The sequence below is a fragment of the Apostichopus japonicus genome, chromosome 7 (genome assembly GCF_037975245.1).
Source record: "Apostichopus japonicus isolate 1M-3 chromosome 7, ASM3797524v1, whole genome shotgun sequence".
NCBI classification, from domain to species: Eukaryota; Metazoa; Echinodermata; class Holothuroidea; order Aspidochirotida; family Stichopodidae; genus Apostichopus; species Apostichopus japonicus.
The window spans coordinates 26,474,783-26,489,731 of NC_092567.1; the positions used below are offsets into that span (position 1 = coordinate 26,474,783).

At 36.1% G+C, this 14,949-nt stretch overlaps 1 protein-coding gene across 5 annotated transcripts in view; it reads left to right on the plus strand.

The window, feature by feature from the left end:
• The window catches only part of LOC139969945 (uncharacterized), a 28,531-nt gene that overhangs the window by 11,026 nt on the left and 2,556 nt on the right, over window positions 1–14,949 (plus strand). For 3 of the 5 annotated variants that reach the window (XM_071975370.1, XM_071975369.1, XM_071975367.1), the window contains exons 2-3: window positions 6,674–6,775; window positions 9,197–10,304. In XM_071975370.1, the coding sequence (XP_071831471.1) occupies window positions 6,682–6,775; window positions 9,197–10,200 (1,098 nt within the window). In that variant the 5' untranslated portion in view covers window positions 6,674–6,681 and the 3' untranslated portion in view covers window positions 10,201–10,304. Of the gene's footprint in view, window positions 1–6,673; window positions 6,776–9,196; window positions 10,305–14,949 lie in introns of those variants that run through there. The other 2 variants (XM_071975372.1, XM_071975371.1) reach the window with 2 other exon arrangements.

Genomic DNA, 14,949 nt, shown 5'->3' on the forward strand with positions numbered 1-14,949 from the left:
TGTATTTATGAAGCTGTAGCTTACTCTTACGGCCCTGTAATTAATATCTGGTTATAATTATCTTTCCTTTCTGTGTAAATAAATATGGCTACATATAATCATCGATGGCAAAAGCAACCTTTGAATGGATGCTTTCGTACTTGTTATTATTTATTAATGAGCTGAATCAACTGAATTTTAACATTTTTATCGATATTTCGGGACGTCTGGACGTCTGTGCCAGCTTTTGGTTAAGTCAAGTGCAAAGACAGTCAATGACTTTGTTGTATGTTCTTCTTCAAAGAATGGGATATGTAATTGTTTGGTTTTATTGTTTTGCCTCCACGTCGGGTGCTGCAGGGAACAACAACTTTCTTGGTTGAATTGGACCATGGGTTTTGTACTAATTTGGTCATGAAATGGTCATGAAAATGTCCTGGAAAGGTCATGGAAAGGTCATAGAATGGTATTTCCGTTGCGGTGCAGGAACCCTGACTTTTTACATTTTTCTTAACTTCTCAACAAGAGGACAAGTTTCAAATAACAAAAGGAACTTCATTACAAAAATGACAATAAAGCATTTATATTAACAATTAACAAGTGGCTTTTCTAACATATGAGGTTCCTCTCAAAACTGAGGTAAGGCTGTAGATGGGGCTGGGGGGGGGGGGTCATTTGCCAAGTGGCCCTTCTTGTCTGCTTCTGCTTCAATAAATGGTTAACTTTCCAAATAATTAACCTTAAATGGTCAACGGTCAGCAATTGTTTTGGCGGGTTACCTTGGGCTGGGAGGAGTGGCATCGGAAGGATATGTGCAGCAACACACGTGGGCCCTTAAAGGAGAGTCTAAATTAAGCAACCATGGTTTAGTCTTGGGTGAGATTTTGTTTTAACATTTAGCACCTCTGGACGTCTTGATATCATGACACTTTGTGGCCCTCTCCCTTGATGACAGGATTTTTTTTTTAAGTTTGTTTCAAGCGATGATTTATCTATTTTTGGGTAGGCCAGCTTCATTGAGTGGGTGCTTTGTTTAAGTACCAAAGCTGCCCCATTGGCTCACTTTCGTCGCTGTCTTTCTCCAGAGTTTAGATTAGAATATTATCATATGTGGCTATATGATCAGTTGCAATCCTATATGGCCCGTAATTTTAACAAATTTGGCAGATTAATCCCCCCGTACTTGAATCCTGGCAAGATCGTCTCTCAAGGAGGTGGACAGTAGATCGACTTTGGAGGAGTGGTTCTGGGACGTAGTATTGCTCTCCGGCTGAGTATAGCATGAGAAAAGGAATGTCTCTGGAATGTATTCTAAGCACTACCTGTAGCATTTGCGGTAGGTTTTCAGAAGTGATTTTGCAACCAATTCGTTGGCATTGTGATATTAACAGTCTGGCAGAGTTTCGTATCGGCGTAGTGTTAGTACTGAAGTGAATAGGCTGCTTGATCGAAATGTTTCTTCCACCGACTCCGCACATGTCACATGTCACAGTGTGACCTGCAGTCATGTGAGCACTTAGAAATGTTTACGAAAAGAGCAAATTCCTTGTCCAAAGGTGCTAGGTTTGATCTGGTTAACCGAGTCCTAAAAGAAAATGATACAATGTGCCATACACCAATGAAAAGGTACAAGTGTAAACATTCATTGTAACATAACTTTTGAACAGAATAGAGGATTTCGAATAACTACCAGCTATGCCTTTTAATATGCGACTGTTTGATCTGTTACCCCATGAGTGAATGGTTCAGTCCGATATGTCTTTGAAAGTTCGAGCGATTGACGTAATCCATCCTAACACCAGGAGGTACCAGCACTACAAGTTCTCTCTTCACTACACACTATGCAGCTCGCGTAGTAAACTATGGCAGAACAACATACAAACTACACAGTGTTCGGTTAGGCTCCAAACCCACTGCCAATAACACACGTATCACTATACATAGGGTGAAAATGATCAGGAAGTCCTTGGCCTTATTAAGGCCGACTACCTTTACTGTGCACGAAATGGCTAGCATTGTACGTTAAAGTTGAAGTCATGTGTAGTAAACTGCGACTTTTAAGTGTTTTATGTTACTTCCTGCATTTCCACACCTATATAGCCAAAGCCTAACGCTATTTAAGAGACCTCCTGCTAAACATTGTAATAATGCTGGGCTTCTTACTGATGTAATAAACAAGTTTGTTGCTGTAATTTACAATGTCTTGCTATCTGGTTTAAAAGTTACTTATTTGGTCGTACTCAGTTTGTTTCTACGTCTAACTATCATTCTCCAGGACCATTACTATTAATTATTTACATTAATGATCTTCTGATGTAATAAACAAGTTTGTTGCTGTAATTTACTATGTCTTGCTATCTGGTTTAAAAGTTACTTATTTGGTCGTTCTCAGTTTGTTTCTACGTCTAACTACCATTCTCCATTGAATGAAATTAAATCTGGTGTGCCTCAAGGCTCTATCCTAGGACCATTACTATTAATTATTTACATTAATGATCTTCCTAACTGCACCACCAATTTTAACTTTACCATGTATGCTGATGACACGAATATATTATCTAAAGGAAAGGACTTAAACAAACTTATACATAATATTAACACTGAAATTCCTAAAGTAATTACCTGGTTTAATGCTAACAAGCTTCACCTTAATGCTAATAAATCTGTGTGTGTATTATTTCATCATCATCAAAATTACTCAATCTTACCGATTTAGGCATCGTTATTCAGGATTGCATAATACCTTTCTCTCATTCTACAAAATACCTTGGTGTAATTTTAGATACTGCACTCGCATGGGTTCCTCACATTAATGCTGTTTGTATAACAAAGTAGCTAAAGGTACTGGTATTCTATATAAAGTGAAAGACTCTCTCCCGAAAGAAGCATTAATCTCTATTTACAAAGCACTAATTCTTCCATATATTTCCTACGGTACACTTCTATAGGGATTCTCCATTCCTTCCTATGTTAATAAGATTAATATTTTACAGAAACGTGTTCTCATAATTATCTGCGGTACTTCATATCTTTTTCATTCCATTCCTCTTTTTTATTTATTGAGAACATTAACGGTATTTGATATCACTATTCATCAGACTGTTACGTTTATTTATCAATATCTTCATAATATGTGCTAAGAGTTTCAACAACTACTTCATCATATTCAATCCAGCCTATCATTCACGATCCGAATATACACTTCTCCCTCGTTGTTATCGTCTCAAAATATGGAATTCACTGCCGGATAACATTAAAAATAAAACCAGTCTTATCTCATTTAAATGTCATCTAAAACGCTATCTTATTTCAAAGTATTCAACCGACGACTAAATTGTCATAAATTTGTTATTTGCCTTTGTGTTATACTTTTTGCATCTGCATAATTAAGTGTAATTGTCTATTGTTGATATTTCCTTTTGTCTGTTTTCCCTATATCTGTCTTTTGTTCATAGGGGACCTTACATGAGCTAGTTATAGCTTCTTTGGATTCCTCTCAACCTATTTTATCATTTACATTCATCATTTCTTTAGTTTCAAGCTGCTTAAAAGGTACACTTTATCCCACATTTTTGTATAACTATTCATACTTATTTTGTTAAGCGGCGATGGTTGAAATAATTTTTTTCTCAAGAAAACAAGAAAACAAGAACAAAATCACCATTTGCCTACAAGTGTTAACGTTATTGTCTAATCGGCATAGGACACCATCCTACAGGTAGTTTGAAAGGCCATGGGATCAAATACTTTGTATTTAAAAGTTTGACTTAGTGTTTTGGGCTCATAATTGATGCACTTAAAGATTTGATCAACGATGTCTGTCAAGGAAAACTCCAAAACACTTAACTGTAGGCCTATGAGTTTTTGGTTTCGATGAAATCGTAATCTTTGTAGTCATGCAGGCGCATGTGTGTGTGTGTGATGCCGTGCTTGTGAACACCTATATCTCAAGAAGGGGAAGCTTGGACCAAGCTCATATTTGGTGTGTAGGAGTACCACATTGGGTAAAAGAAGGCTATTGTTATAAGGGGACGTCAAAGGTCATTTGGGGTCTCCAGGGATCAAATTGTGAAAACCTTGTAAACACGATATCTCAGGAAGCTAAGCTTGGAACAATTTCATATTTAGTATCAAGTTGTGAAACGTTAAGTTAAAGAGCCTTTTGTTTTTGTTGAGTTCAAAGGTCATTTGGGGTCACTCATGGTCAAGTTGTGTGCATAAAGGTGTACACTTTCTTTGTACATACAGCGTTGCGTTGGAACAGACGATATCACTGAATCATCGGTATTATATATTTGCTTCTGTTATTGAAGTTTTCTGTCGTAGTGGGCTTATGCGCAGGCAACACATGAACAGTAGAATCTATGCAGGTAGACTACTAACAATAAAAATTGTGTAAAAGAAAGTTGGCCTGACGTTTCGATCCTAGCAGGATCTTCTTCAGAGGCTACATGACAAGTAACAGTAACAGAAGGGACAAAAACACGCACATATAATACAGACAGGTTAATGAGCAAGTTGAACACAAAGAGATGGATGTAAGGGGATTAGTAGACAAGGGATGGAGAGAAGAAAGCAACAGGGGAAGAGGAGCGGTAGGAGATAAACAGTGGAGGGACAAAGAGAGGATTAAGGGAAGGGGGTAGGGAATAAACTGGAGAAGGACAATAAACATTGTTACAAATGTTTCGTGTCAGAATATTAATACGATTAGGTGGCCAAAGGTGGCCAAACATCTCCAGATATTATTTCTTAAGGCATTTCCTACATGCCATCAGTCATAATTCGCAAAATATACAATTTAAGGAGTTTTGAGACACGTTTGTTTTTCTTGCTGCTAGGAGTTTTGCAAACATTTTCACTCACAACATCGGTGAGAGTGGAAGATAGATGCTCTTTCAACCTTAAATTTTCATTGCGTAAAAGATCGCTTTGATTTAGATAGTGTAATGGAGTAATAGCGATAGTTTTTTGCACACCAATCTGCAGCTAAAAGACAAGATATATAATTGGGAAAATGTACGAATCGCGCTAATCGAGTAGCAGTTCAAAGTAGCAGTGAGGTACTATATAGGCTTAGGACCCGCGCACGCCTAGCTACTGTATAGTATATGGATTTTTTAAGAGGAGCCCTCATGACAGAAGCCGAGCTATTTCGTAGGTATGTTTGCAGATGTTTTATTTGTATTTGTTTGAGACACTATACAGTAGACCTTGCTGCTTATTTACGATTCTGCGACATATTTTATTTTATTCATCACTTATCTTTGGTGGATAAAAAGAAACATAATTTTCCAATGTGCAATAACGTAGCACAATGTATATGCCTATAAGTGCCTATAACCTTTGTTCATAGAAAGTATTGATGTTGTAGATCTGTACTATGGAGATTTGACTGCTGTTCAAATCTAGGGGCGAGTGAATGTTGCATTTTGGCTAGTAGATTTTTAGTCACGGTTGCCAAATAGCGAGTATTTAAAAAAACATTAACTGTCGAGGCAAGAAAGCCTTTAAAACATAATTTCTCATGGTAGAAATCATGGGTACTATTCAAAAGATGTACATGGATTTGCCATATTGAGTACAATAAATCTTGTTGCGTGTGAGGTCAAATCTCATTTTAGGTCACCAGAGGTCAAACTCTGAAAACTCTTTTACATGATATCTTACGATGGGAATCGTGAATACTTCTCATACTTGGTGTGTGGATGCATCACATTGAGTACAAGACCCCTATTGTTTATGGTGGAGGTGTGTACAGCTACGTACAGTAGACTGACATGTGTTTATCATGCCATATTGTAATTGTATATCAAAATAGTGGTTCGGGCCATTTATATTGTGACAGCTATCTCTGGCTAACAAGCAGAAGTCTAGTGCAATGACGTCATAGAAATCTCACTGCAACTTGCATTCTGGTTAAAATTCTACAATAGCAACATAGAGTTTGACAATTGTGGACCACGCATATGGAACGCCCTGCTGCCGAAACGTTGTCGTAAACCCGCATTTGGTTGATTGATTTACCTAAAACTCATCTTTTCTTTCTTCAGGGAGTCTTCCACATTGTTAAGCTTTTAAGCTTTATAGAAGACTTCCTCCACTTTGTACTTTTGTGGCAAACAAATAAATAAATAAATTTATCACGTATTTTAATGACTGATCTTGTATTATGTTTTACTTAAATTTCCTTACTTGATATATTATTGTATTTGTTGTGACTATTCTATTACTTGATGTAGCTTCTTGCAATTTACGTTTCTGGTTTTGAAGAATTTGCCACACATCTCGTGTGACATTATGTAAAGTGCATATTGATAGTGATGATGACGTCACGATGAAAATATTATTATTATTACGTAATTGACATTGGCTGAGTAGAAACATGTTTATGCTGTTCCTTGACAGATGAGCTATCGGTGAAGAAAACAAACATTAAACATGTTATTTAAATCAAATGAGAGGAGAATAATTCTATAATTGGGAAACAAAAAGCAGGATATAAAGAGCTGTGACAGAAGGGGCTTGGATCTAGTATAATTGTTATGATATTGTAGATTTCTCTTAGACAAAGAACAAAACAAATCAACCTACATTAGAATGTTACCAATTGGCACATTGTCGCTGTCTCACGTTAACAATTGTCACGTTTCTCTGTCACATGTTGAATAGTTAGATCGTTTTATCTTCTCAGGTAACGATATGTCGAGCACTTCACCGGTTGGTGAACAAGAGTTGATTAAAGTTCACCACAAACAGACTGGATGTATGAATGTGCGAATTGAACCATATAAAGGTATGGTTTCTGTCTTTTGGTTAATATCATGTAATCATGTGTTATATAGTACACATTATATCATTTACCACATTCTAACCAGTGAGGTGTTATCCGTCCGATCATATTGCCATTGTATCAATGGGTCGAAACAATATCAACATTACAGGCTTCAATAGACTCAATACCTCGTTCTTTCTCCATCCCTATCACCTCAATGTTTTAAGCAAGATCATATGCAATATCTACATAGACGTATGAGAGGGAGGGGAGGTTGGGGGAGGGGGGGGGGCTGCAGCCACCAACAATATATTTTCGTGAAATTTCGAGCAAAATGCTGATATTGTTTCAAGCACTGCAAAAAAACAAAAAAACTAAGCTGCAATAATCTTGTTTGATGAGAGTCAGTAGTTCCGTATAGAACTCAACCTCAGGTAATTTGACTAACGTTCTAAGCTTGCCAGCTTAATCTGGTGGCACTATTATACAGAAATATGTTGGCAGACTAACCTAAAAAGTGAAAATTCTTCGATATGAATTTAGTTCAAATGATAACACCATTATGCATCTAAGTACCCTTAATTTGGTAAAAAAAAATATCAAAGATGAGGGGGATCTCACCAGTACACTTTTCCATATTGGTAACATTTTTCGGGCAGATCGTTACAGCACAAATCTAATTGGGCTCATATATGCACATGAGTATCTATTCCCTGTCCAATAGACTCGTGATACTCACTTAACGTAACATTGCCATCATGGGCGGCGATCATGGGGGGGCGGGGGGGGACATGTCCCCCAATATTTAAGGTGGGGGGATATAGTATCTAATATCCCCCCAATATTTGGTGGCATAGTCTTTGTGTGTGGCTATAAATAGAAAATATAATGCGTGAGATTATTTATCCGAATCATATTTGGCGGTGGCTAAACCTTCATCCAACACATGCTGAATGATGTAAATGACTCTTCGTAGTCGTTTCTGTGACCTGTCACCGTTTAGCATGTTGTCACTCATGATTATTATCATAATGTCTGTACATCTCTTGTGTATGAGTGTAAGTACGTACAATCATATATACGATCCACATCGCTATGGGTTCAATGTGTTTCCATTTGGCCTGTTTCCTACAAGATTTCTAACCGCAGGCGCGTAGCCAGGGTGGCGAAGTTGGAGACCGCCCCCCCCCCCCCCCCTCGAGCATATTTTTGTATTTTTTTTTATGATATCGAAGTTTTATAGTAGCCATTATAAGAGGTTTTAATATTTGTACACCAATAAATTAACTGTGTCTGAATTTTCGAAACTTCCCCGACCAACATTCTTCATCATACTTCCCTCTATACTCGTGCAATTTTGACCGGTCTGTTAGGGCTTGAAGGTTTTTTTCCTATATTGGTTGTCCATAGATGATATTTTGTGCAACATTATGGGCATGTTTTGAAGTGAATTTATTATTAAAATTCTGAACAAATAATGGGCTTGAAACCTTGAAAATGGGGCTGTCGGGTATTGTGGGCCGTTACGTAGTATTACATACAAAAGCAATGATCCACATGAGATGCGATGAGGTCGAACATGATGTGTGACTGGTGACAATCTTGAAAAAAACTATTGGGAAAAACTTGGTTCTCAGGGAAAAGTGTCCATCTGGTTGGTCATTTTCAAGCACGAGAAGTGCCATTTCCGGTGATCTGGGGGGCTACCAAAACCAGAACTTTTCTTGTACGCTGCGCGCCAACGGATGGTCGCGCTCCGCTTAGATAGTAATATACAAAATATCACGAAGCGCGCGAACAATGTTGGGGGTGAAAGTTGCTACGCGCCTGCACCCAAGCAAATGTCCCACCAAAATTTGAAACAAATCGCCGCCCCTGATTGCCATGATCACACGGTTACAGTCTCTATGTAACGGGATTGGGGTTGAGAGGGGATAAAGTAATTTGGATTTCGTGCCCAGATTCTATCTAAGGGGATTTTTCTTAACAAAGTCCGCTATCTGTTTAATACGGTGGTCCAGGCGGGCCCGCATGCAAGATGTACCGTTACTCAGTTAAAATAACACGGCATGTTGAGTTATACTATGTGTTACAATAAGACGGCATGTTGAGTTTCGGATGTGTTGGCATGTTGAGTTTTCGGATATTTAGCTGCTTATCCATCTTGTCAAATAATGTCGAGTTAGGGATACTTAACACTTATCTTGACAACTGTCTACAATGAAGCTTATCGGTTAAAAGAACATTTTACTTCGGTAGCTAATTGAATGCAAATCTATTTAGGAATCATTGTGTACGGTGAGCATTTTTGAAAGATATTGTCAGGTGTTCGGGACACCTAATTGGTGTGATATAGCTGATGTTAACAAAATATTCATAACTAAGCATAATTGAATGAACCTATTTGACCGTAAATTAATGAAATGTCTCATTTTCCCGCAGAAGGAGAAAATGTTCAGGGATATTACTGTTTCCACTGCAAGGAAGAATGGCTTTCAAATTCCATGAACAAGAATCAACTAGCCACCGTTGAATATAAACATGTTGCACACCACATGTTACCGTCCTTCTGGTGTATGCAGGTTTCGGATACTGGTAGCTATATCAAGTGGAAGAATATAAACAAAACGCCTGGAAGGTTGAAACGAGGAGATCACGTGGCATGGTTGAGACCATTTCTGGGATACTGGCACCATGCCATCGTTGAGGAAGTCACAGATGATTCTATTAAGGTGATAGAGTGGTCAGGGTGTAGCATTCTCAGAAGTACCAGAATGAAATCGGATCTGTGTGGAAACTGCTGTTGGAGTCCGATGTACAAGGCTTATTATCCCGAGGAAGTTGAGAATCAAAATCCATCCGAGTTGGTTTTGATGAGAGCTGAAGCGCGCCTAGGAAATTATGGATATTGTCCATTTTCCGATAATTGTGAGCATTTTGCATCTTTCTGTAAGACCGGATTGCATCGCTCTAATCAAGTGTTCCAATTTAAAGTTTCAGTGCAAGCCTGGATCCGTAAGATTGTGGCAATTTTTTTACACTTGACAATTGTAATGTCTATCTCGGAAGGGATAGAAACTGCGGCTGATAGCAATAAACATTTGATCGGCATTTTGGTTCTGGGCTTTTTTGAGTGGGCATATTTGATTGTGGTAATAAGTATGATGTGGTGTTATGATTCCAAACAAACTGATTTCATTGTCAAGAAACATGCTTTTCGCTCTGCTGCACTTAAGGCTATCGCACAATCTTTAATGTTGGTGTCATGTGCTATTCTTGCAAGTGTTCCGGTGCTGGATTGGATACAGGGAGAAAAAATATGGTCTGTAGCAAAGAGCACATGGATTGAGATTCTGCTTGGAATGCTTGGTGGGATGTTGGGGAACATATTAGGATTTTGGGTTTTTTCATTTTATCCCTTTGAATGTTGCCGACACACTGTTTAGTAATATAGCCTAATAATCACAATTGAACAGAAAATAACCAACCATTTCTTTACTTTATATATTTACTGTAACACCTACAGTAATATGTAACGTAAGTTTTCGTCAAAGCAAGGGCGGGGTGGGGGGGGGGGTGCTAGGCGGGGACGAAGCTGATATTAACCCGCTATTTCCCATGTCCTATGTCCCTTTATTTGAAACCTCTTTCATATTCATTGATCCATAAATTACGTCCGGAATTGCCAATGACTACGATGGGAAGGAGGATTGATCAACTCAAAGGCACCGTCTTTTTATGTCACATAGCATTGCCTACTTTCGGATTATTAATTTAATTATGTAATTAAAGTATGCCACAGGCACCATATCCGTACGATAAATCTTCCACGAGATACTGAAGAAAGGCTTGTTCCATCACCACGTCATGATTCTCTAACAAGAAATCGCACTCCCGCTCTCCTCTCCTCTCATATAATATGTGTAAGAATAATTCACCCACGATAGAGTCAAACAACACACCGCTCCCACCCCCCAAAACTGAACTTGATCTATTGTATAACCTAGACCGAGAGTGTAACCACCTAAAGTCACATATAACAAAGAGTAAAGACTCGAACTTTACTATAAACCTGTAACCCTTTACTAATCAACATTTTCGAAACAAACACTGAAATCCAAACATCGCTTGTAAACTTCAAAAGTTCTTCTCCATATTTTCTCTAAAATATTTGTTAATGATTACGTGCCCTGGTTCTCTTACGTTTCTAAGTACTCATTTTGAAGCTGTTTACTGCAAAGTTTTATTGTTATTATTATTATTATTATTTTGATTATGATTATTATGATTATGATTATGATCATTATTATTATCATTATAATTTTTTATTATTATTATTATCATTATTATTAATATTATAATGATCATTATTATGATCATCATCGTCGTCGTCGTTGTTGTTATTGTTATTATTATTATCATCGTTTTTTAATATTATTATTATTATTATTCTCATTATCATCATTTTTATTATTATTATTATTATTATTATTCGTCCAGTGTATTATTTGTTTCACGTTATCTTTTTTTGGCGAGGTCATATTATTTGATGTCACTTTAGAAGAAGCAGCAACGCATACACATGTACGGATTATATCCAGTTGGTTCTGAAGGGAGATGCGAGTTGTATAACTCAATATTGCATTTGTATATGTTTTACCGAGTTATACGAGTTTGTTAATGCTACATCTTGACAAAATGATAAAATTGTCCAGTTGCTGCTGCGTTTCACTGACTTTGATAACAGCTAAAGCATATATTATATTAAAGTAACTCAATTTATTGTAAGTGTTACATATTGTACCTAAAGCCATCCACGGTTTATGTAGCTCTTGTCATGTAGTCAGTCTGCTAGTCTTTGCATTTAATGCAAACTTTAAATGTCTCTAATACATCTTTGACTTTTATGCATTCTTTAAATGTCTGTTATGTATCTTTGGCATCTGTTTTGCATTGTATACACACTTTAAATGTCTCTTATTTATCACTGGCATCTGTTTTGTATTGTTAACATACTTTAAATGTCTCTTATGTATCTTTGGTATCTGTTTTGTTTTGTATACACGTTACATGTATCTTTGATATCTGTTTTGCATTGTATACATATACTTTAAATGTCTCTTATTTATCACTGGCATCTGTTTTGTATTGTTAACATACTTTAAATGTCTCTTATGTATCTTTGGTATCTGTTTTGTATCTGCCTTTTATAATAGTAAGAAAAGAGATCATAGAGGGAGAGGCGGTGGATGGAAGCTTACTCACAATTCGGAATGTAATAAACGGAGAGCAACCCTCAGTTCGACTTATTCTTCGTGTATATGTACTTCTGTTATATCCACGTACGCGTGACATATTAGTCAGCCATGCCTCCTAGTTGCGTTCCGAGTGGCAATCAGAAGTATATAAAAGACGAATTTGAATAAAATTTTCCTCAAGTTGTGTGATTTCATCTTTTCGTCGTGCTCGTTTTGGATTACAAGAGCTCATAAATGTATACTCGTGGTGCTAAAAGTCTTATTCCAATGAATTTCTTAGCCTCTAAATATTAAACTGATATTTAAATTTGGTCATAAAATTGTTCAATTTTTAGAAACAGGGACGGATTATGAGATTATTATTGACTGGCGGGTAATCAGAAGGTCGCCACCGATCCCTCGCATGATTTTGGAAATAAATGAAAATAGTCTCGATTTGGGCCCAAATTTGGAAAAAATCATAAGGCTATAGCCTTACAAAATATTAAGCGAAAAATTAATGTTTTGGAATATCAAATTCGGATGCTCGATTTGGATTACAAGAGCTCATAAGTGCATTCTCGTGATGTTAAAAGTTTAATTCTAATGGAATTTTTCGCCTCTTAATATTAAATTGATTTTTGAAATTGTGGTCATGAAATTGTTCCATTTTTACAGACAGGCACAGATTATGAGATTATTATTGACTGGCAGTTAATCGGTAGGTGACCACCGATCCCTCGCATGATTTTGGAAATAAATGAAAAAGTCTCGATTTGGGCCAAAATTTGGAAAAATCATAAGGCTACAGCCTTGCAAAATATTAAGCGAAATAAATGTTTTGGAATATCAAATTCGGGTGCTGGATTTGGATTACAAGAGCTCATAAGTGTATTCTCGTGATATTAAAAGTCAGAAATCGAAAGAAATCAAAATTGAAAGATTATGGAAGAAATTGAAGGAAATTGAATGAATTAGAGAACCGACAATTTTTGTGCTTGTGACTTTCTTTATTTCGAATATTATATCCTAATGTAATTTATATTTATAATATATTAAACTGTGATACATTTCGTTAGACTATCAAGTAGTCAAGCTTTTCATAATCATAATTTTGTAAACTTGGGATGAACATGAACGCAGCTATGACAAAGAGATGTATAATTAATTTTTAAAACTCTTCTTATATTACCTCACAAATGTAAATGACCTTCTATTTACATTAACTTTCAGAAAACTAAAGAAAAAAACAGCAATTAATTTAGAACGGATTAATTTTTCGCTTCCATACAAACACATCCAAAGAAAACAATATCGTATAATAACTAATGCACAATTTCGAATCGTTCTATCAAAGCTGAATTACTTACTTTACTTTAAATGTGCAAATTTCAATGCATTGAATGTGGAAATTGTCTTCGGAACTAACCTAACATAAATATGAGACGCATATATTTTCGTTTACCGACTTAACCCAATACAGAGATATCACGGCATATCCCATTATAATGAACAGGATTGGTAAAAACATTGAAACTTCATTAATCGCCAGTTTGTAAAATATGTGATCTTAAAAGTCATATTGCAAGTTATCACAAACTTTGGTACAGTCACATGTTAGATATTGCCTGTATTAAGTTTTACAAAACTATATAGCGTGTAATGTAGGCCAATGTGAATGTGACTATGGCAATATGACTATTGTACACAGTGTCTTATCGTTCAGCTATTTGAGATATCTCATTACAAGGACGTTAGTACACAATGTCTTATCGTTCAGCTATATGAGACATCTCATTACAAGGACGTTAGTCAGTCTTAGATTGTTGGTGGACACGAGCTAATCCATCTATCGTCTCATTTTCGTGTTGATGTTTCATCCATTTTTACATTTGTTTGTTTTTCTTCTCTTAACATATAATACATTTATACAAAGGACGGCGTACACTGGGATAAAATAAAGGAACAGATCTCTTTGAATGAATACAGTTAAAGGATCGATATTTAATTTATTACCCGAAATAATTTCAAGGAATACCCAAATATTCATAATTATTTTATTCATTAAAATAGGCAGTAAAGCAAAACAAACTTAAAGGGTTTCGTTTACCAACAAGATACGCGATTACAATCAAACAAACTTTCTCCTAAAATAGCCTGACACATTTACGAAACTTTATGATTTAATTTCTTTATAGTCTAAATGGCAGTTTACTTAGTTAAAAGCTTTTCGGAGAAAATATTAACAACAACGTTTTATGATTAGTCTAGAGTTACTTATTTCTGGCTCTCAACTTTCATGAGACTAAACAAATGTAAAATAATGAGGGAAAAAATGGTACAGATCTTAAAGGAAGCAAAAAGGTATCGCACGGTACTGGTTAAAAACACGATTATCATAACCCTTTAGCTACAAGTCTCATACATATAAGTTATGAAAAGACCATTGAACCACCCTACCTCTCCCTCTCATAAAAGTAAGAAATAAATTTAAAATAATAATAATAATATAATAAAAACTACATAGAAGATGAACAATTAAAAGTGCACCTCAAGCACTGTTAAGAATAAGATTTTGTATCGTAAAACTACCAGATATCTTAACCTCAAAAGATTTAAATTCCCCCCTTTTTTGGGGGTCTGTCGTTTACCTATTGACGTCATTTGACGTCATTATTAAACGATCTCATGTTTTGTGATGAAAATGTGAGCAGAAGATCTCGAGGGTAAATACAACAAACAATTACAACTTTAATCTCATCACATAATTTGCACAGACAAAGAAAATAAATTAATTTATTCAACATCGAATTCTTAGAACGAAAGTTCACCGTCTTGTTATCCGGTTGAAATAATTTCTATTTTTGATTTTCTACTTCGCAAGTAACTTTCATAAATTGAATTCGTCGAAAGTTCGGAAGACTTACAATATTCACTATATAATAAAGTATATATGTA